Source organism: Contarinia nasturtii, unplaced genomic scaffold, assembly GCF_009176525.2.
Source record: "Contarinia nasturtii isolate CC-2019 unplaced genomic scaffold, AAFC_CNas_1.1 Cnas_scaffold_1371, whole genome shotgun sequence".
Taxonomy (NCBI): Eukaryota; Metazoa; Arthropoda; class Insecta; order Diptera; family Cecidomyiidae; genus Contarinia; species Contarinia nasturtii.
This window is the reverse complement of record NW_022198708.1, coordinates 1,818,336-1,839,830: the sequence shown is the minus strand read 5'-3', so window position 1 is coordinate 1,839,830 and position 21,495 is coordinate 1,818,336. Positions and strand designations below refer to the sequence as shown.

Genomic DNA, 21,495 nt, shown 5'->3' with positions numbered 1-21,495 from the left:
CAAGGAGACACACATTCCAAATTCTACGCACACATTCCAAATGCACGCGAAGGAGACTGTTTATTTCCTAAGTGAGCAGGATTTTGCATATAATTGGCCTTGCCTATGAGATATCGGAATAAGTACAACAACAAAAATAGTAAGTCAAACAAGGACAATTGACGTCAATGCCACCACACTCGGTACGCCAATATATGACGAACAAGATGCAAAATCCTGCTCCGTTCGCTCTTTTTGGGAAAAAAAGTATTTATATCGAAGTCGAAAAAAAGGAATGTCGGAGAAGCAAGATTGATGCTGTGAATGGCATCATTGCCAATCTGATATGTTTTCGATGGCATCATGTTCTTTATCCTGATTTAGCTGGAAGCAAACGTAAAAAACACATCAATTTAACAGTGTGATTTTAAATATGAACACCACTGGTGTGGATTGAATAAAATTGAAGAGAAACAAAAAAAAAACGCACACATAAAGTTGGCGGTTGGTACTTGGCTCAACATGTACTTATCTTGATACCTGATTAATGATTGTCATGACTGTGTGTGGTAGCAAATTTATTTTCATTTTTTTTTCTCTTATCTTTTCCATTCTCTGTGAAAAGTTCCCTCAAGGGGTTTTCCGAATGTCATCAAACTATAAAAGGATGCGAAATTGGTTGATTTGAAGTCAGTGAATAAAGTGAAATCGAATTGAAAGCATCCAATACCATTGGAATCAAATTTTGAATAATACATTTTACTTATATAAAAATCGTGTTTATATCATTGCTTATCGTTCACAACTCATGATCTAAACGTTGTTCAACACAGTAAAGAAAATAAACTAAAAATAATCAACAAAATGACCTGTTTAGAAAATATTTTTGTAATCTCAACTTTGTTCATAGTATTAGTTACGATCCAAGCAACCAAAGCGGAAGGTAATTGCAAATGTTTCAATTATTGAAAAAAAAAAGTGAATTTTTGCAAGTGAAAATGTCAAAATTAAGTTCATTCAAATATAGCACGAGAGAAACTTTATGTAGCAAAAATTGGTTCACTCTAGATAAAATTATGTTTGATGTTTGTTTCTAGAAAATTACGACGAAACATCAACTTCGAAAGAAATGTGTATTAAACAGTTATTCAAAGAAATTTTCAAAGTTATACGAAAAAAGGACAATAAATGTAAAACTGTCTGTTTGAATTGTTTTTTTTTTTTTCTAAATAGAAATTGATGCGAAACGTGGACCTGCTATTCACACACTTACGCCAACACCACGACGACGAAGTGATCCAGAATTTTTGAAATGGGATAGCGAGGTGAACGCCATGTTAGATGATGATTATGAAGGTAATTGAAAAAAAAAACATGTATTGATTATTTCCCATTTTTGCGTCATAAAGAAGACTAACTCCATTAGCCAATATATTGGCTGCAATGGAAGTGGTTCATAAAATATTCACATCAATCGCAATGAAAATGGGAAAACTCTTTATTTATCGATTGATTGAAATCTATTTTTAATATTGATGGCCGCTTTTTCTACATAGGTGTGCGGTTTTTCAATTTGTTTTCAACTATTTTAATATTTTATTCAAGTTTTTGTGTATTATTTCTCTTTTTATTGTTGAAAATGCAATGCAGGTACTGAGTACGCTGGTAATGAATATGTTCGGCCATATTTTGGATTTCCACGGATTTCACGATCGGGCGGAAGATTCTATTCGAAACTAGGCGAAGGCTCACAGGAAACTATTAAACGAGGTGGACCCGGGGGCGCTGCCGGTATGTGGTTTGGCCCTCGCTTAGGTCGTATGCAAAAACGAAGTCCAACCAAAGAACATATTTAAATTCACATTCCAACACGCGTCACATTAGATCCATTTATATATTCACCAAATGCCAAAATTTCAACATTCCCATAATATTATTGGCATTTCGTAATTTTCGTTAAACATAATGACCATACACAGAAGAATTTACATAACATTCACATGTCTATCAAATGCATCTAGATTAATCCATTGAAAATTGATTATTCCATATAAATGTGAATGAAACACAATTTCGGTCCTCTTTTGCGATGTGCATTATAATGTTTGCAAACACAAAAAAAAAATATTACACAAATAAAAATTTATTAATACAAAATGTCAATGCAAATTACAAATAAATAAGATAAATTAAAAAAAAAAGAAGACGAAAATAAGATTGTTTCAAACCAATGTTACAACATTGTGAAAATTAAGCAACCCATTGCATATGCATTGATTTATGCCAATGAAAAAATGTTTGATTATTTACAAATTTTTGGCTGGTTTTGAATTTATTGGTGAAGAAATATAAATTAATGACCAATGGTATTTAATTGCCAATAAATTCAAATAAAAATTTGTTGTTTTTAACGAATATTGGTAATGAAATAATCTTGAACAAACATTGTTATTTGTGATGTGTATTAATGATGTATCTTTTAAACACACTAAAACAAAATAAATAAAATTGTCTATATTCGATAAAATATGATATAAAATTTGCATCATGTTTTTTTTTTGACGAAAAGCAATATATTCCTTTAAGTGGAGAACATTCAACCCATTTATATTCACATCGAGCGCTCCACTTACACATGGGGATGCATGTAAAGCTTCCAATTTTATCGTGAAAAATTCACAAAAAGCACCACAGTTTCCACTTTTATGTCAACGTTTATTTTAGTTTATTTTTTTTTACAAACAAGCCCTACAAAACTTTTCTTAAATTTCGATACATTTGATATTGGATGAAAAATAGGATTTAAATTTAACGAAAATTCATTCAAAAGTGACTTCATACATTCATAAGATACGTGATAGTTGTTCGATTTGAGTGGATAGGTCATCTATGTTATCTCTTCTATTCCGGTTTATTTTGTGGTGGATTTAATTGATTGGGAGAAGGATTTTCGACTGACTTATCACCACTCGTTGGACGAATCTGAAATTTATTTAAAAAAAAAATGTTTTTGAATATCACAATTATTTTGATTGAAATATTTTTTTAAAAAATACCACTGTTGATCCGGTCCAGGCACCTTTTGAAGTGATAAGAGGTTCTTCAGGAGCCGTTTTTGGGGCCATCATTGCTGTAAAAGGACGATATGGTTTTGGTGACGATTTCGTTACCGATGTTGAGCTAAAAGAAACAAGGTCTAAGTCATATTTTCCCTCAAATTTTTTATCGAATTGAACGCATTACTTGGGATTATACATGTCTGCTGACTTGCCTCTCACATCTTTTCCAATTAAAATTTCGGGAAATTCTTCTTTCGTTATGGTTTCAATGGTATGATATTCGGTGGTTTCAATCGAATACAAACTGATGGCTCCCTCCAATAAATCCTCATATCGATGTTGTGTATACAATGGATCGCGGTGAAGCTTTGCTCTCTCTATTTAAAGAAAAAAAACAATATTCAAGTCATTCAAAGTAAAACGCAATCAAAAACTTTTGCGAATGACATCGCTGTCAAATACAATGAAATTTAAATGAAAAGCAAGCACTTACCTTGCTCCTCAAGCCGCTTTTTATGATATTGCCATGCTATGGGCCCAATCACTCCTGGATCAGCACCATCGCTACGAGTTCGTGTCAAATATACAATTTCATCATTTTTCTTATCCATTGGCATTGTTGTTGTTGGTTCGTGCTGTTGTTGTTGCTGTTTCTGTTGCAATTTCGGTGGTGGATTTTTTGCTTTGGCGTCAACGATTCGTGGTAGTTTGGATGCTATTGTGGCTGCTGCCGTAGCTTCGATTTCATCGTATTGATCTAATTGTGTATCTTTAGCCGGTTCAAGGACACGACTTAATGGTTCAGGTACATTGCATTTGGGAAAACTTCGAATTGATGCCATGCTTAAAAATGATCCAATGCTCAAGTCATCGTTTGCTGTATGCACTTCATCGTTTGACAATTGATTTGATAAACGATCCATTTGTATCTTTCGACTATCGTCTGATGAACGATTCGATTCTTTGGCAGGTTTGTTGTCCGTCGCTTTTTTCGATCTATCGTATGCGGATCGTGTTCTAAATGCAGTCATTTCGTTTTTCGTATGATTGACCGTATCGTTTTTATTTTGTCGTTTGCCATCACGATGCGCGTTACTTGATACGCGTTTTTCACTTTCGTTTGAGATTATCGTTTTTGTTTCATCATTATTCATTTGTTTCATTGATATGATTTGATTATGGAGATTTTTCCTTTTTCCAATCATCGGATTGAACGCTTCAATGTGTTCGTATACATTTGAATCTTTTCCCGTCGACATTTCGAATGTGTCATCGCTACCGTTGGGTATTGTTTCCATATTTCTGACACCACCGCCACCACTCGAATTGCGTATTTGTCTGCATTCATCTGGTTGTTTTTGTTGCCGTTCTGTTTTACCGGCCGTTGATGAGCTGCGTGATGAATGTACCTGCACGGTCTCTTCGAATGCACCGATTCGATTGCCATTGCCACTTTTCAAATATTTACGTTTATGTTTTGACTTTTTTTGCGCGCGTTCAATTTGCTTTTTTGTTATTGTTGCATATTCACGATGATTTAGTGATGCAACACGTTTTGGTCGTTTTGCATACAAATGATGGCTTCGTCGATTTTTATGCTTTTTTATGTAATATATGGATGATGTGTCTGATGTTGACGATGATGATGACGATGATTGAGTTTGTGAATGACTTGGCGAAGATGGTTCTGAAGACGGTGGCTCCGGAAAATAGATGGTTGGCGTTCCAACTTTTTTATGGTGTTTACGTTTGAGTGGTGTTGGTATAATTATAAAACTGTGATCACGTTCACAGGCAAATCCATCGACTGTATCATGTAATGAAGTTATTTGCGTGCCAACTTGTTTCTTTTGTCGTATTGTATTCGAATGTCTGCTCGGAATTTCACTCGTCATGTTTGAGCGAAATTGATGGCTTTCATCGATGCTCGGCATATGTCCGATTGTAGTATTGGCATTTGACTGCGGTTGCAAATGTGGTACTGATACTGGCACCGGCGGTAAAAACGATTGCTGCGCTGTTTGTGCCGCCTTCGAAACTCTGACACATTTACGAAGAGAGAGAGAGAGAAAATAATACATTATTACATTTATATTTCAATTTTTATTGCTTCATGTGGTATTAGTTATTTTGGTTTTGGTTTCGCTTTCATATCAGTTACCCTTTTCTTTTCGTCCCTGATGCTGTTGTTGTTGTGCGCTGTTTTTTCGAACCAGTTATCAACATCAATATCATAAGTAACAGTATAATTAACAGCAGCAATGCACCAATGAACGCCAAAATGTATGGATTTTGGAAAATCATCGCCAAAATGGGTTTATTTTGATTTGTGGTCATTGTAGATGAGGGTATCAGCGGTGTTGCTTGTGGCTCTTTCAAATAAGCTAAAACAACAAATCGAAATGCGATCCGTGCATCAATCATAATATGTTGTGAGTGCATACATTATTTTTTTTTTATTCTAATTTAAAATTGATACATACGTTCGGCCTTGGTGAAAATGGATTTCTCTAATATTTTCGAAACTTCTGTGTCGCTCATCAACTTCATATCGTTGGCTGCGATGGTTGCCAAAACTGGAATACCATTTACAAAGACCGTGTAGATAATTTCGGTTTGATTGTCAGCTGACGTGACTGCATCGGAAGAGAAGTTATAGCTGTCATGGAGAAATTTATTTTTAGTTCAAACACAACTAAAAATGCCATTCGATCATATGATGCAAATTTATTGTATATATAGATTTACCCTTGTGCTGGATTAGTCCATTCCTTTTCCAAATTATCCAAATAATCTCTGTCAGCATTGCTTATCACAGATATGTTGTGTATTAGAACGCTAATGTGACCAATGATTGCATCGTTTCGATTTTTCTTTGTACCTCTTGGCGTTGAATTTTTCGTATTTGTTTTACCAACATTGTCGATGGGTGCATTTTGTAAATGGCTTGATTTGAAATTGGAATTGGTGGTATTGCTAAAATTCGATTGTGTTTTCGCATTGGTTGATTGAAGAAGAATTTCGGTTGAATTATGTTGCTGTATGTTGGATGGTATCGGTGCAATTGGTGATGGTAAAATGGAAGACATGGACCGTTTGTGTCGATGACCCTCACTATGATTCGCTTGCATTGTCAATGTTGTATCAATTGTTGTGTTTGTCGTTGAATTTACATTTTCATCCGATAGTGTTTGATTTTCCAATGTGGCTTGTATCATCGATACAATCGATTGGAAATTGGATACAGTTGGCTTGGGAATTGCATATTCATATTTCAGAACTGATGTCGAATTAATTGGCAGTGACGAATTTGTACTTTGTTTATTATCTATGATTGGCGTTGTATCAAGTGAACCGTTGGCAAATGAACTGTTGCCGATGGCACCGCTGCCACCGGCTATTGGTTCGTCCGAATTTTCAACGGTGACATTCAATAAACCTAAGTGCAACGATTGTTGTCTGTGTGAAATGTTAAACCGAATATTAAATAAAAATTCATCGTTTCTGGGCCGGTCCGTTTTCTATCTACGCATTGAAAATTGCATTGGTAAACAATTTATTTATAAATACCTCATGAACGCAATCCGATAAATATCGGCTAGTTTTTGTTGTAGCTGTGGGATATCATCATCGTTTAAGTAACCATGAACCCTTGTGACGAGCCAAAAATGCTTATTTACTGGCAAATAGTCGTCGGGTATTTCATTTGAATCCGTATCGCATTTGTCCGAATCACAATCTGGATCTTTTCCATTTTCATTCTGTCAACAACAACGATAACACAAACAAACAAACAAAACACCATGAATTATTGAACCCAGCAGATTTTGAAATAAAAAACTAAGATCGATCGAGCAAAAAACAAAATGTAACAAATAAATTACCGAATCATCTATGTAAACAGTAGCAATGACAGTTGCTGTTTTGATGAATGTTTCGCGTCCAACAAACCCGTTAACTGCCGTCAGGCGCGCATTCGATTTCAATGATAACGTTAATGGTTCGTCTCCTGATCCATTCCAAAAAAAATCTTCAAACCGTATGTCATGCTCCGATGCGTGTATACTGCTAACCGTATTCACGTCTGATAATAAAAATAAAATAAAAACAAAAGGTGAACACATACACCAACAATCAATCCGTGCTTATTATTAAATTGATAAATGTGTCAACATTAAAACTTTTTATAGACGTTCTTTTTTTCTCCGATTCGTGCAACGTCAAAAAATACTCTTATATTGGCGCGAGAGAAAAATCCAGTCAACGCCACGCTAGAAAATCCGATAAGAACATAAGTTGAGCACACTTTCGAGAAGTTACCACATTACAATCATTATATTTTTGGCGCAAAATGCTGGTGTATTTCATTTTCATGTTTTTCGTTTTCTTCGGTTTTGTGTATGATTTGATTTTTGCATGGTGCTCAATTTACGCAGGTGGCAAAGCAAAGTTAAGTGAGCGTTGCATGTTTCACCAAAAAGAGCTTCATGTTTTGGCACCAAAGTATTGTGAATAAGAAGTGCACTTTTTTTTTGTTTGTACAAGCATATTTTGAACACGCCAAATGTGAAACCAAACAAATATCTTGTTCAAACACACTTCAAACAACGAAACCAATGCATGAAAAAGTCAATGTTGCCATTTATTCTGTTTCTTTCTCTTGCTCTCACTTCGTTCGGTTTTTCGTTGCGTCGACGACGCTTTCTTTCATAAATCCAGAATTTCGTTTAATATTCAATGCACTGTACACTGTGCACTGCATTGCTATTTATTGAAAATCATGGTTTGCGTGTTTAAATGCTTGTTTTTCACCTTTGGATTTTGCAAAGTAGTCTTTTTTTCATTACATCGATATCAATTAATGAAAGAAAAACTAAAAAAAAAGAATAGTAAACGGAAAATGGCATAAAGCATGTTCAAGATGTCATTAAATGCACATTCGTGGAACATAAAAGAGAGTGATAAAAAAAAGATGGTGTAATATGTGTTCATATGAAAAATGTAAAATATGCGAATCAAAACATGCATCCAGCGGAAATGATACCGTTCGAACTAAAATCGCATTTATTTCAACATTTTTGCATAGATTTTTTTTTTGTTATAAGCAACGACACCAACAGCTCGACTTAAACGGTTAGCGTACTAAAGCATAACGTTTTTTCCCTTACATTCAACACATTGATTGAACGAACTGTTACCTGTGGTGACAAAAAAAAATTCTTTCAAAGCAATACTTAATGTTTCAATACTAAATTGACAAAAATTGGATATATTCGTATAAACAAACAAACCAAAAAAAAAAAAACGCGCGCGCACAAATACACACAGTAAATATCCATTTGAATTGGTGTTTGCGTTGCAACTCATGTGTGAACGAATGAACAAGTGTCTGTCGTTTGTCGTGCACTCGTTCGTCGTTTGACCACCAACTTTTTCATGATTGTTACACTAAACACAATAATATAATCACATGCAAAGGTAAAAAATATATAAATTGAGACAATACCACACATGCTAAAATGTGTTGCACGATAAAACTACAAAACAACAACGAGATTCTATTCTTTTGTTTGGTCATTCGAAAATAACAAAAATAATATGTGGCAGAGACACAAAAGAGGCGAAAATGATTTGTATTCGGACACGATGAAATACCGAATCGTCTGAATAATATTTTATTGTGTGCTTGCGTTCGTGTTGTGTTCATTTTGTCGCATTTGGCTCAGATTTCATTTCATTTCAAATTGCGCATTTCATGTGCTCCAGAGAGTTTTGACGGAAATAAAATTTAATAGTGCATAACCGCACAATTCTGGTTTTGGTGTAATGCCTTCCAATTCAAAGCACATAAACACAATGAATGGATCCACATCGGGACCGGGAATCATATGCAAAAGAATTTACCTATTCCACTCGATAGTTATAAGAACGTTTTATAAGTTTAGTGGATCAAATCAAGTAACATGCACACAAAAAATTGTGACATTTTTAAAAATTAATAGCTTGAAATGTTGCTTCTGTGGCCACATATAAAAAAACACACGCACCATATTACTAAAAATAGGAGAAAAAGCTATTCTATTTTTATGTGATTAATAGTATATAGAAGAAAAGTTCATCTCAATTTATATGTAAATGATTTAAAAATTTAATCAAGCCTAGGCAACTGTGCTCTTCCTGTCGATTTCAACTCATTGAAATGGTGTGCAGCGCCAGTTGGCACACACACAAATTATTTAAAGCAATGTGATAGATAAAAACACGCTAACAGGCGTCCAGATCGTTGATATCAAATTATGTATAGTTGTATCCATCAACATGTAGAATCATTTTGTTTTTTTCATTTGCTTCAATGTCTGTCGACATATAATATGTTTAAGCGTATATAAATATCGATATGTACGTGGCATTTATTGGTTTTATCGTATATGCAAAGGTGCAATTGAATATATAATGCATGATTGATGAATAAATCGAATTATGTTAAATCAGCGTGATTAGCGTGCTAACAATAGTAAAAAAAAATTAATGCCCATCTGATCATTGCAATGAAAATTGATGATAGTCGGATTGGGAAAAATAAAACAAAAACATTATAATCGAATTTTTTTTTACCGTCCAATGATGGAATATAGATAACCGATGACGGTTTGGATTGTTGCTTCACAGGCGATGGTGATATCACCGGATCACTTTTTGGTGTGCTGGCATCAATTTTTAACGATGTTGTTTCCACAAAACCGCAACAATTTATAAGCAACATACAAACGCATAACAATGCTAAATAATATTGGTGACATCGACAACTGATCGAAGCATCGATGTCAAATAATAAGATGAACATATTGAAACCGACCAAAAAATGTTTATCGTTCCAATTTCATACACATTCATTACAATTTCGGTTATCGTACGATTAACCGTTTTCCCACTCATATAATCTTTAAACTCGTTGACAATTGAACCACAATTTACATTACAAGTAAGCACAACTATCACACTCCAAACGTATATTTTATTCGATTCTTATAGAATATGGTTTAATTTTGGCATAATTCATGATTTATTCTCGCTGCTTTTTGTCTACTTCGAAAATATTCGTAAATCGGTTGCGTTGCAAAACGTACAAACAAATAATATTAACAAGAAAGAAAAAAAAAAACAACAACAAAACCCGCCCGAAAAGTGTATTTTATTTTTGTTTTGAATTTTATTATCACTGCACCAATTATAAAATGTCAAATTCCATTACGAATAAATTATTGCGCAGCAAATTAACAATAATTTGCAAATTCAATCGATTCATTCATCTATTCAGCGTCCAACATAATCATATTGAATTCAGATTTATTCACTTTAACAATCGCAATGGAAATTATTTGATTTGGTAGTTGTTTTTTTTTTAATGCATCTATTTTCCCTGTGAGATTTGAGCCCTTTTTATCTTTTTGCTAGTTGAATTTAAAAAAAAAAAACACTTTAAATTTAAATATGATACAATGTTATATTATAACGATGATAATTGTGGATTCTGCGAATAAATAAAACTAACAGAACGACAATGAGAAACGAAAAAAATTAACCGGGAAAAATAAACGAAAAACAAAAATTTATTGCACTTGTTCACGTCAACTGCACACAACGCGTTTACACTTCGTGTGTATGTATGCGTATGAGTGAATGGGTTCGGTAAACCAAAGCGATCGCATCTGAATATGACTTAGAAGTGGAAGGAGCATTTAAGAAACACACACTTTTTGACCGATTCGATAAATTTTGTTGTTGAGTTCATCGGTTGCTATAACTACAATGTTTTGGTCGCGAGGTAACAGCGGTCATACCGAAAGGTCTGCCGATGAATGAATGCGTCTAACTATATTATATATCCACAAACATTGGTATTATCGTTTAAATGGCACACGGAAATGCTATACACATGCATATATTCACATCACTCGCACTGTTTCTGTTTACAACCGACACAACTGTACATGCTGAACTCGTGCTATGCTCGTCATTTTGCTATTCATTCGGATGGTATTTAGTGTCACCTTTCATTAATATTTCATTCAGTGATCTAATTATTGCAAACGAAAAAGCACAATACGAACAACCAACACACATGTGCCCTTTCGTTAGAGAGATACTTATATTGATGCGCATTCTTTTATTTATTCGTTTGATAACTTGATACCATATAATTTATTTTATGTTCTTTCTCTTCGCTCCTTGTAGCCATTCTTTTTTTCAAATTCTTAATATCTCTGCCATTCTCACCAAAAATGCTTAGTCGATTTTTTAAGTAAAAAAAAAACAACAACAACAACCGTATAACAATTACTTGCTTTTGTGTTAACGATTGAATGAACGAAACGATTTAACGAAACGATTGTAGCACCTGTTTAGCTATTGTGAAATGGATTTTGAAGAGGGTAACTTAAATGATAAACGAACAGCTCCATCTACATGCCGCTTTTTTTCTCTCGATTCATGCCAGCACAAAAGCAACTAATATTTGTATCAGTGACTTGAAGCATTTCCCCTTATCGTGAAAGCCAATCATCAAGTGCAATACGCTCCATGTGTAATTTTTTGTTTTCCTTCTATATTTCCATTTTCTGTTCCATGCTCTGTTTGGTGTGTATACTCTGTATGTACCATTCAATCCATGAGCTTTGCTCCGCTCTCCGTTTTTTTTTTGTTTGTATTCCTTCACTATTTTGGTTGGTTCGCCATGGGTATAAATTTTCCAACTTCGAAAATTGTTCATTCAGTCATAGCCGAGATTTTCGTTAGTGTGCATTACCACAGTATATATCTCTGTTATCGTTTGTACAAAAAATTTTTTGAACGAACGTGCGAAACGGTTGACAATCGCGCATTGACTTTTTCGTGTGATATGCGAAAGGAAGATACAGTGAAAAATCGCTAACAATTGAAAAATCAAATATACTTTTTTTTAAGTAAATGGAAATCGTGCAATTGATTTCAAATGATTTGGATTTAAGAAAGAGATAGAGTGAGACAGAGTGAGCGAGTGAAAGGCATAGAAAGAGAAAGAAAGACAAAAAATTAAATTTCCAAATAAATAAAATTTAAAAATCCGACAAATTCATTCGCTGAGAAAAAAAAAACAAATTATGATCAAAAGATATCATAGATACTGCTACTGTATTTGTTACAATTCGCAAATGCAATTGAAAATCGTTCTTTGCTTGCGGTCAAAATAGATAATTTTGAATGCGTATTACAAACTGACATTTCGTGGTCATTAAAACACTGGGCTTGCTTGCTGTTTCATTGGTTCATTATCTCTTGCATCACTTTTCATTCTTTCTTTTGATCTCATTTCAATACAAACGCACACATAACCACCTGACCCATGGTTAGCAAAATTGTGTGCATTTTCACGTATAATGAAAATAAATGAATTAGATGCATAATTCATGTTGATAAATTTATCGGCCCGACCGCAAAATATTTACAATATTATGTGCAAAAGAGCAAATGTGAATCAGAAACCAAATACATATGTGTGTTTTTATGTGTGCAAAAAACAATCAAGTGTTTGTCAAAGAAAAAATCTATGAACACTGGTGTTAAATCTGTTAAAATAGTAAAATGCATCAGAGTTGAGGTCATGCATGAATGTCAAGCCTCAAATTGGCAGTGCTCAAATTGCTAATTTAAAATATTAAACTTTAAAATTACTGACTCACACCATCTGTTCAATCTAATAATTTAAACGAAAATGTCATCAAATACAATAATTATTACAAATTCGTGAATAAGCCGTTTGAGTGGAGGACAGTGTGAGACCGGGAATTCGTTTGAAACAAAACAATAATAAAAAAAAATCAACAAACATCGAATGCGCATTTTTATTGAACCAATAATTGTGAAACGATCTGAAAGTTTTAATTGAAGCGTTAAAAAAGACATTCCACCCGTATAATTATCCCAACCCTTTAACTAAATTATACACCAATTAAAATCTCGCATCGGCTTTTGTCCGCGCAATCATTGATTTTTCGTTTAAAACGAAGAAGAAGAAAAGAAGTAGAACATTATATTGAACAATTGAAGTCTTTCAAAAGATAAAGTGCAAAATTAACACTTTCACTTGCCAAAGGTTGAAAGAGGCGGGTACGGTAGTGAAATTGTGTGATTTTCAATCAGAATTATCAATATTATCGTGTATTTGTGAGCAAAGACAAATAAATATACCCCGCAATCATGGTCAGTCATTAATTTAATTACATTGGTTTTTATTTTTGTGGTGTGTTTTTCTTTTACGTTGAAAAAGCGCACGTTTTTTTTCTCTCCATCTCTATTCATTCGTAATTCGTACTTTTTTATACTTTTGCCCATATCTTCGTGTGTGTGTGTGTATATTGTTAAATTTGCCATTTTCGATTTATACTTTTTCTGCCTTGTTTGTAACATTACTAGATATGTCTATAAACAATGAAAAATACTTTTCGCGCCTAATGACCTTTCACGCTTTTCCGCGCGCGATTTTTTTTTTCTAATTATGCTATTCACATCGTGACCAATGTGCAGCCCATTTATTGTAAAGCTTCTAAAAATAGCATAACTGTCGGTTTCATTGTTTTGACAATGAAAACCAAAACGGAATACCAACAAACTATTTCGAAACTAGCACATTAAATGAAAAAAAGGTGTCTGAAGTTTTTTTCTTGCGCTATTCTATTAAAGACTATGAACTCATTTGTGACAATTCTATATTGTGACGCAATAAACAAAGTCATTAGGGCACAAGATAAATGGCATTTGATCGAACATATTGGATCGATGAAACCACAATGATGACATTACCGGTCGATATATGGTTGCATGTAAAAGCCAATGTGCACCCTTTTTTTGTTCAAATGAATTTTCACCTAAAATGCGGTGTATCTCTTCATTAAATCAGGCGATATGCTACTTAAAACTTTTTCTGTAATTGAAATTAACTATTTTAGAGTATTATGGTAATCAATGAAAAAAGGACATTTTTATCAACTTCTGCCAAAATGAAATTCAATAAAAAAAACATCAATTTTTGTGAAATGAATTATTTGTGCAAATTTCGAAACGATAAATCCATTTAACTACCGACTTTCAAACCAACCCAAACGATATTCAACTCTAAATACAATGGACGATGCGACACATATTGTTTTAATTCCGCAGGGAAATTCAAAGATATCTTTTTTTTCGTGGGTTCTCTTCAAAATACAAAATATAATGGGTGTGTGTATCGAAAAGGAAAATGAGAATTCACACAAACCATATATGATTGTCCGAGAATGAATGTGAGACTTCTCCTGAGAGTTTATTGAAATGTAACACCGCCATACAAAAAATGCTCTCAGGAGTAGTCTCACATTCATTCCCGGACATTCATATGTATCTTTTTGTTTTCATTCCATTTGGGATAGCGTGAAATTGAAAGTGAAACATAATTCCCATCAAGGGCGAACACACTCAATTTTAGACCAAAATACCAATTCGAGTACCATCATTTTTTTTTTCGAATTTTCATTTTACAGGACTTTTACACATTGATTGTTCGATCTTCTTATTTCCGATCGCATAAATAAATGCAATTTTTATTTTACTCTATTCGACACACACACACACACACACACACACAACACACTCAATGTTGTTTTTTTTATTATTTGATGAATTTTATTTCGAAGCATTCATAAATGTATCATTGAATATAAATTGATGAAATAATATTCAAATTGACGCCATTTATTTTTGGCTATCATATTTATGTATACATTATATTTAATTGTTATCGTATCGTTTTTCATATACTCTTTCCTCGACCCCTTTTATCTATGTGATGCAATGCCACTGCTGCAAATTATTAATCCAAACGGAATTATTGAAAAATCATGACAATGTCAACACTATATGCGTACACGCGAACAAAAAAAATCAAAATCAATTCATCGAACGCAATCGACAACTGAAAATCGTTCACCGTTGATGCCACTCAAACAACAAATATAATGCTCGGGCGACGACGACGACGATGACAATGATGATGACGACGGCGGTGGCGTCGGCGGCGGCTACAATTATGATGATAACGATAACAGTACGGATTCGTGAACTATGCTCTTGAGCTACTTGTGCTCAAGCATTTCGGATTAGATGTATGGGAGAAAATCAAGTAAGTAAATGTTGTTTATTTAAAGAGAAATGTTTGGTTTTCAGATGCTATTATCTTATATCAGCGTAACTTAATCGCCGGTTAAATGTCGTTTGTTGACGGATTCCACAGCGATTATATTTAATGCGGTTAGACGCACATACAATTTGCACAGCGTGCAAAATGGCACCGATTTATTCAATTTGGCCTACTATGCAGATGCAAACGATGCTTATCTATGAGAAAAGGCGGTTAAATGGGCAACAAAATGATAAACAGATGCCAAATTGTTGTTTTGAATATTTTGTGCATGTGCGTATGCTTGCCAAGAGTGTGCAAAAATAAATAAAACGTCCATCTTTCAGGATCGCTCTATTCGTTTCTCATGTTACGTTTTTGTTGATATTCAGTTGAAACATATTAAATGGTATAACACTTTATTTCTATCATTTCTGAATATATATGTCTATCATCATTTTTACTACTAGATAAACTGAAACATCTCGCATTACAGTGCATGTAATACAATAACATTTAAATGATGAATCAACTGTATGAATGTTAAATTGTAATTTGTGCTGTATCATATATGCTACATCGTCAAAAATGATAGACAAAATACTATTTATATAAGTTTTTTACCTAAAAATTCCGAAAATTTTGTGGGCACGCGTAGTAAGTTTAAGGCTTTATATGATAGATTAGAATGAATGGAAATTTTGTTGATGTCACTATGTTGCCGTTATAATTAAATCTTCGAACCAATAGATATTCTCTTGCAATGAATTCAGTTTGAATGTTGTCACTTCAAATCATATTTGATGCTCTCTATTGAGCAATCGAATTTATTATGAAAACAACAAGCGACAGGGGAACAAAAACTTTATCTTATGTCGAATACTCTCACTCTCGACGCACACACATTTATGCTAAATTATTGACCATACATTCCGTAGAACATAAAAATACCAAAAAAAAACGAAATAAAAACCTAACAATACTGACGATAAATATATGAATGTTTGTACAATGATCGCATCTTCTTTATTGCAGACCATAATGTCTAACATTATTATATTATTCAGTTTGGAGCCACAACAAGACTCTTGTTGAATACAACATTTACACATTCCTCTATAAAAACACAATGTTTCTGCACACGAAATATGGTTTTTCCCTTCTGTGTACCTTTTGTTCGATTATTTGTCTCAGTTTTTTTTTCTCTTTGCAAATTACGCGACACATATCACCTACTGTTCGAGCACAGATTTCCTTCATCATATCGCAAACAAAAAGCAGTATACACACTGAGCAGAAAAATGTACATAAAACGAAAAAAAGTCGCCTCTTTCCACTTTTGTTGGAACATTTCCAACAAATGATCTTTTCTTTCATCTATAGTCAATTTCCATTCGCATTTTATTTATTAAGAAAATAGTAATTCGAATAGAAGAAAAAATACTCTCACTCGTATACATATTACATCTTTTTTCTATTCTTTTGAGGAAAATTATGATGCGGTTGTCAGTGTATTATTGTTATTTTGATGTTGGCTTTTTTTTTCATCTATTATTATTCAAGTCTCCTCTTGGCTCGATTGTTGTTATTATGTTTGTTTTTTTTTGTTCTGGAAAAATAAGTATACATATGTGTACTAATCCATGTGCTGTGTTAACAAAAAAAAAATCCTTTGTGGTTACGACGGCAATGTGAAACGAAAGACGAGAGAGGGAAGGAGAGGGAAAATAATAAATTTAATATAGGAATATGTCCTCATGTGAATGTTGTTCAGCAATTTTCCTGCTGACAAATTCAGCATCTTGAGTACGTTAGATGCTATTTATTTTTGTTGTTGTTATTTGTTCTCATCATATCATATAATAAAATGCATACCATTTGTTTCATGCGTGCAAAGCACTTTTTTATGCGCACATTTTTCGTGTGCTGACAACTCAGGTTTGAATGCTTATCGTAATATAGATGTCGATTCAATCAAATCTTCAAATTTACTAAAAAAATTGATTGTCCTATATTTTCATTAAATTGATGTGGGATTAAATATATGTGTGGTTGGAGCTTAACACACTTCGCAAGTGTGAAATTAAACGTGTAAAATATATAAAAACACCATTGCAACGTGTATCGATAGTGGATAGTTTTATTCCACAAAATCCAAACATGTACAAATCGTAACATTCCAATTAATATTATCCAGAGGTAAGATTGAAATAGCGGCTATTTTGTGAAATATCTTGGATATTTATTTATCCAGTTTTATTCAAATATAAAAGCTTTTAACAATCCGAAACACTTAACTTATGAAACTAAAGGTACTCTATGGTATCTTAATAAAATCGCTTAGTGCGATTTATTTGCAATTATTCCATTTTATTCCAAGAATTCCTGATGATGTTGTACTGTAATAAATATCGGCGAGTTTTATTTTTTATTGTTATCGTTCATGGTTGCGACAACCAAAGACCAGTCTAAGCCTTGTGCAGTCAGATGGATTTCTGTAGAACTAAAGAATTTTGTGCCATGGTTGAACGAAGCAAAAGAAGAAGAAATGGTAAAGAAAAATATGGTGATGGTGCAAAAATTTAAGCAAAAAACTAATCCCATACTCTATGGATATTCCAAAGAAAACCACTTTGTGTGTATAAAAACATATAATTGATGAATGATTCGTCTGAAAGCTGACGGTTTGCCACATCGCGTAATTACCCACCACTGACTGCAAGACCATTTTACACTTTGTGTTGGTAACTGCGCACACAGCAGTGCTGTGAAAAAAACCTAGCACACATAGACATGCTCACCAAAAAAAGAGAGATAATAATGTCTTAAATTGCAATGGCTAAAGCAGGCAGGTACTCAAACGAAAGGCAGGTATTTCTTAATTTTTCTTGCTCCATTTTTGCTTGCTGCATATTTTGTAATAAATGTCCTCCTATTGATCTGTGTCTCTAGCTCTTTTTCGAAAAGAGCATCTTCTCTCTTTGGTTTGCGCGTGTAAATGTAACACAATTTAATATTTAATTTATCGGTCAAAGTAAAAGCATTTGATGCGCGCAACATTTGGAACGAAAAAAAAAAATCGAACCGATAAAAGGCTATTTTACAAATTATTTATTCTAATTGTGAATTTAAATGTCATTTTTTTGTAGTAACATAAAAGAATTTAACTGATTTTACAAAAGTCGGGGTTAAGCAAAAACAAATTCCATAAAAAACTTAGGCTTGTATGTGTTTATGTTCAAAATAGTATGGAAATATATGCACTGGCACACATATTGACAGTTTTGAATCACACTGTGGCACTCGTACAAAGTTCAAGAGCCTTTGAAGCACTTTATTCAATCTGGTTTTATCGGATTTTCTGATCGATTTGCGAGTAAAAACACTGTCGCCAAAATAAACAGATGGAACAAGTAACGAGAGCAACTCGTTGGCGGTAGCGTATGAGAGTGAATATTTCAGAGAACGCGGCACCTCATTGTGATATGCATCACATTGCTTATCATTTACAAAGCAGCTAGCCTCTCGGAACGCTTCATAAAATATGATCTATATATCTATGATGTACATTGAAAAAGCATTAAACACCACACCGAAAACGAAAATAAAAGACAAAAATGACACATACACATACTAAATGAAATACAGCCATATCAAAATCACCCATTTTGTTTGCACCACTTGTTAAATATTGATCGTTTATATACATACGTATATTTTGAACCCAAAATTCGAACGTATTACACTAAAACGGATAGTGAAATAACACTGTTTCGTGTTAATGATGAAAATAAAAATTGTGCATTTCCAATTGAATGACCATCGTTGTAAAATATTTTCCTATTCAGATTCCATTGGTGCCATGCTGGTTTTTTTGTCTTCTTCTCTACGACAACATTAAACATAACACCAATCGAAAAAAAACGGGGGAAAAATCAGATATTTTGTGAAACAAATCGATTCCTATGATGCAAAAAAAAATGTAAAGGTAACCATTTACCTATAGAATAGTGTAGTTAGAACGAATGGACAGAAACCAGAAAAGTGTTTGGAAAGTGAAATGTTCAGCTTTTGTTTCGACGAACAATCGTTGCTTTTTTTGAAAGGGTAGGCTGGATTTGTGGTGAGTATTGAATTCAATGAAAAGTGAGTGTGTCCGATAAAGAGAAAATGGAACTTGATAGTGATATTAATTACGAACGTGTTGTACAACTTTCATACACATCTAAAAACCGATTGTAAACAAAACTAATAGCAAATGTGATTTGTTTGCGAAAAAGAATTTAGCTACATGCATACAGTGAAATTCCGAGAAATTTAGTCATGTATCAAACGTTGATGACCTTTACCAGAAATTATTCAAATTTTCTAAAAAATTTGTTCACCTTCTTTGAGCCATTCATCTTAGTATTCAAATTGCTTACCATTTCATTCAATAGTCGTTTTTATAGTCTATCATTTTTCTGACACATTTTTGAAAAAAAAAAACTAACAGCGAGACATTTTATAGAAATATACTGACGAATGTGACACAAACAAAGGTAACGGGAAATGATGAAAACAATTTTTGCTTAAATACGTTGTCATACCGTTTGGAAAACTCTATCCATTTTATGCAAATTTTCAATAACACCCTGAATTTTTGTTCGATTTGCTGTGAGAGAAAGAACTCTTTCTCTAATGTAAATGGAAACCACTACATAAATGGGACGAAGAAAAAAATGAAATTCACACGAACAGCCTTATAATCCGGCTTTTTATTCTGTTCGTCAATTCAAAAATAAAAGGAACATAAAACAAAGCAGAACAAGATTCGGAAACTCAAAGCCAACATTTACCATACCCTTTTATTCATAACATTATGGGGACACTGACGCTCTTCCACACATACATCTACCCTATTTTTTTGCAGTGCTATTTTCTGGTGGATTTATCATCGTTTTTCCAAAAACGAGTGCTTGAGGATTTTGTGTATTGAAAAATTTACATTAGATAAAAAATCGACAACTCTGTCATGTCATATGAAAGAAAGTGGAATGAAAATTATACATGTTCAAGTATGAAATGGTAAAGCAGAAAATAGAATGTGACAGAATGAAGCGGAGCAAATTTATAGATAACGTTCAACACAATCAGTTTGTCTGATCAGAATTCAGTGTAAAAGCAAAAAAATGAACTAAAAATATTGAGTTTAATAAATTTCGTTCATTATAAAATTCATATGTAGTGAAATCGCATATACGCCACAAAAACCATACCATAATATGTAATGGTATGGTTATCGCAACGAGTATCAATATAAATACAAAAAACGTGGACGTTCCTACTGTGACGCAATACTGTACATCTGAAAATGTTCTTATATAATCAAATGCATCAATATTTTTAATATTGCGTCACAGCTCTTCTTTTGCTTCTCTTACCAAAAGATGAAAATGCATAAGAAATAAATATGAAAACTAAAGTTCTATAATTTAATTCCTCCGGAGGAAATTAAAATACTTTCAGAGGAAATATTGTTCAGTTTTTCTTCTACTGGTTGGAGTGAAATTGGTTTCCGACGATTTATAAAATACACACACAAACATAGCATCTCACTAATTTCGAGGCTTTTCGAAAGATTTTTTTGGAATGACCTTATCTCGGATTTAAACAATATTTTTAACATTATCGACGTAATTATTTATCGTTTGGTCAAAAAAACGAAAATGCTTTACACATTTTTTTTTGAAGCACTCCCCAAGGACCAACATTTTTGATTTTTAACATTTTTGCTAGATGTTTCATTTAGACGCTATCTAAATAGTCCTTCGCCATAGCCGGGTTCTCGATTTTCATTTCTTTAACGTATAGAGTGATGTAAAAATACATATCACATATAAGTATGGGTATGTTGATCCTCCCCCGTGATTGATGCAAATTCAAAATCTATTATTAGCCCATTGATAGACATTTACAGCATCTATAAAAAGCAACAGACCAAACACTCACACACACACACACACACACAGCGAGAGGCACGCAAGCACGGTTTACGGAATCGAACATTGAATAGTTTATGACATCTATGATGTAACGATGCAATTTATCAGCACCGCTACTAACCCAGTGTTGTGAACATTCAGTTTTATTCATTGTTTTAAGAAATATGACCCATATAAGAGCCTCATATATAGATAGAATATAGCTGTTTGATTTTTGTTCAACTAAAATTACATCGTTAATGCAGGCAACAGAAACATCCTTGCTTAAAGATATCTGGTTGCT

General features: G+C 33.3%; 3 protein-coding genes across 6 annotated transcripts in view; 2 read left to right on the top strand and 1 right to left on the bottom strand.

Moving 5' to 3' along the window:
- Window positions 1-682: 682 nt before the first annotated feature.
- Window positions 683-2,383, top strand: LOC116345978 (cardio acceleratory peptide 2b-like). Its single transcript, XM_031775828.1, has 3 exons — window positions 683-922; window positions 1,213-1,335; window positions 1,630-2,383. The coding sequence occupies exons 1-3, from the start codon at window positions 844-846 to the stop codon at window positions 1,833-1,835; spliced, it is 408 nt and encodes a 135-aa protein (XP_031631688.1). The 5' UTR covers window positions 683-843; the 3' UTR covers window positions 1,836-2,383.
- Window positions 2,384-2,728: 345 nt separating this feature from the next.
- On the bottom strand, window positions 2,729-10,167 carry LOC116345954. 3 transcript variants are annotated; one of them, XM_031775774.1, is made up of 10 exons: window positions 9,654-10,167; window positions 6,923-7,122; window positions 6,609-6,799; window positions 5,787-6,497; window positions 5,522-5,697; window positions 5,200-5,422; window positions 3,532-5,078; window positions 3,223-3,415; window positions 3,059-3,159; window positions 2,729-2,961 (listed from the first exon to the last, which is right to left on the bottom strand). In XM_031775774.1, exons 1-10 carry the CDS (start codon window positions 9,880-9,882, stop codon window positions 2,942-2,944), a joined length of 3,591 nt encoding a protein of 1,196 aa, XP_031631634.1. In that variant the 5' UTR covers window positions 9,883-10,167; the 3' UTR covers window positions 2,729-2,941. The 3 variants fall into 3 exon arrangements, with proteins under 3 accessions (XP_031631634.1, XP_031631633.1, XP_031631631.1); XM_031775773.1 differs by having other exon boundaries at window positions 3,039-3,159; window positions 9,654-10,166; XM_031775771.1 differs by having other exon boundaries at window positions 3,036-3,159; window positions 9,654-10,165.
- A 1,662-nt stretch (window positions 10,168-11,829) lies between these two features.
- LOC116345963 (guanylate cyclase soluble subunit beta-1) overlaps window positions 11,830-21,495 on the top strand; it is a 119,122-nt gene continuing 109,456 nt past the window's right edge. For both annotated transcript variants that reach the window (XM_031775792.1, XM_031775791.1), the window contains exons 1-2: window positions 11,830-13,277; window positions 15,158-15,231. In XM_031775792.1, coding sequence (XP_031631652.1) covers window positions 13,275-13,277; window positions 15,158-15,231 — 77 coding nt within the window. In that variant the 5' untranslated portion in view covers window positions 11,830-13,274. The remainder of the gene's footprint in view (window positions 13,278-15,157; window positions 15,232-21,495) is intronic.

Excerpts from the sequence above, each read along its gene's own strand:
- LOC116345954 (XM_031775771.1), bottom strand. The coding sequence starts at position 9,882 with ATGTTCATCTTATTATTTGACATCGATGCTTCGATCAGTTGTCGATGT. Across the intron at positions 5,079-5,199 it reads TCAGGGACGAAAAGAAAAGG|AGTTTCGAAGGCGGCACAAA; the intron begins GTAACTGATATG and ends TAAATGTGTCAG. Across the intron at positions 2,962-3,035 it reads CCTGGACCGGATCAACAGTG|ATTCGTCCAACGAGTGGTGA; the intron begins GTATTTTTTAAA and ends AATAAATTTCAG.
- LOC116345978 (XM_031775828.1), top strand. The coding sequence starts at position 844 with ATGACCTGTTTAGAAAATATTTTTGTAATCTCAACTTTGTTCATAGTA. Across the intron at positions 923-1,212 it reads CCAAGCAACCAAAGCGGAAG|AAATTGATGCGAAACGTGGA; the intron begins GTAATTGCAAAT and ends TTTTCTAAATAG. Across the intron at positions 1,336-1,629 it reads GTTAGATGATGATTATGAAG|GTACTGAGTACGCTGGTAAT; the intron begins GTAATTGAAAAA and ends AATGCAATGCAG.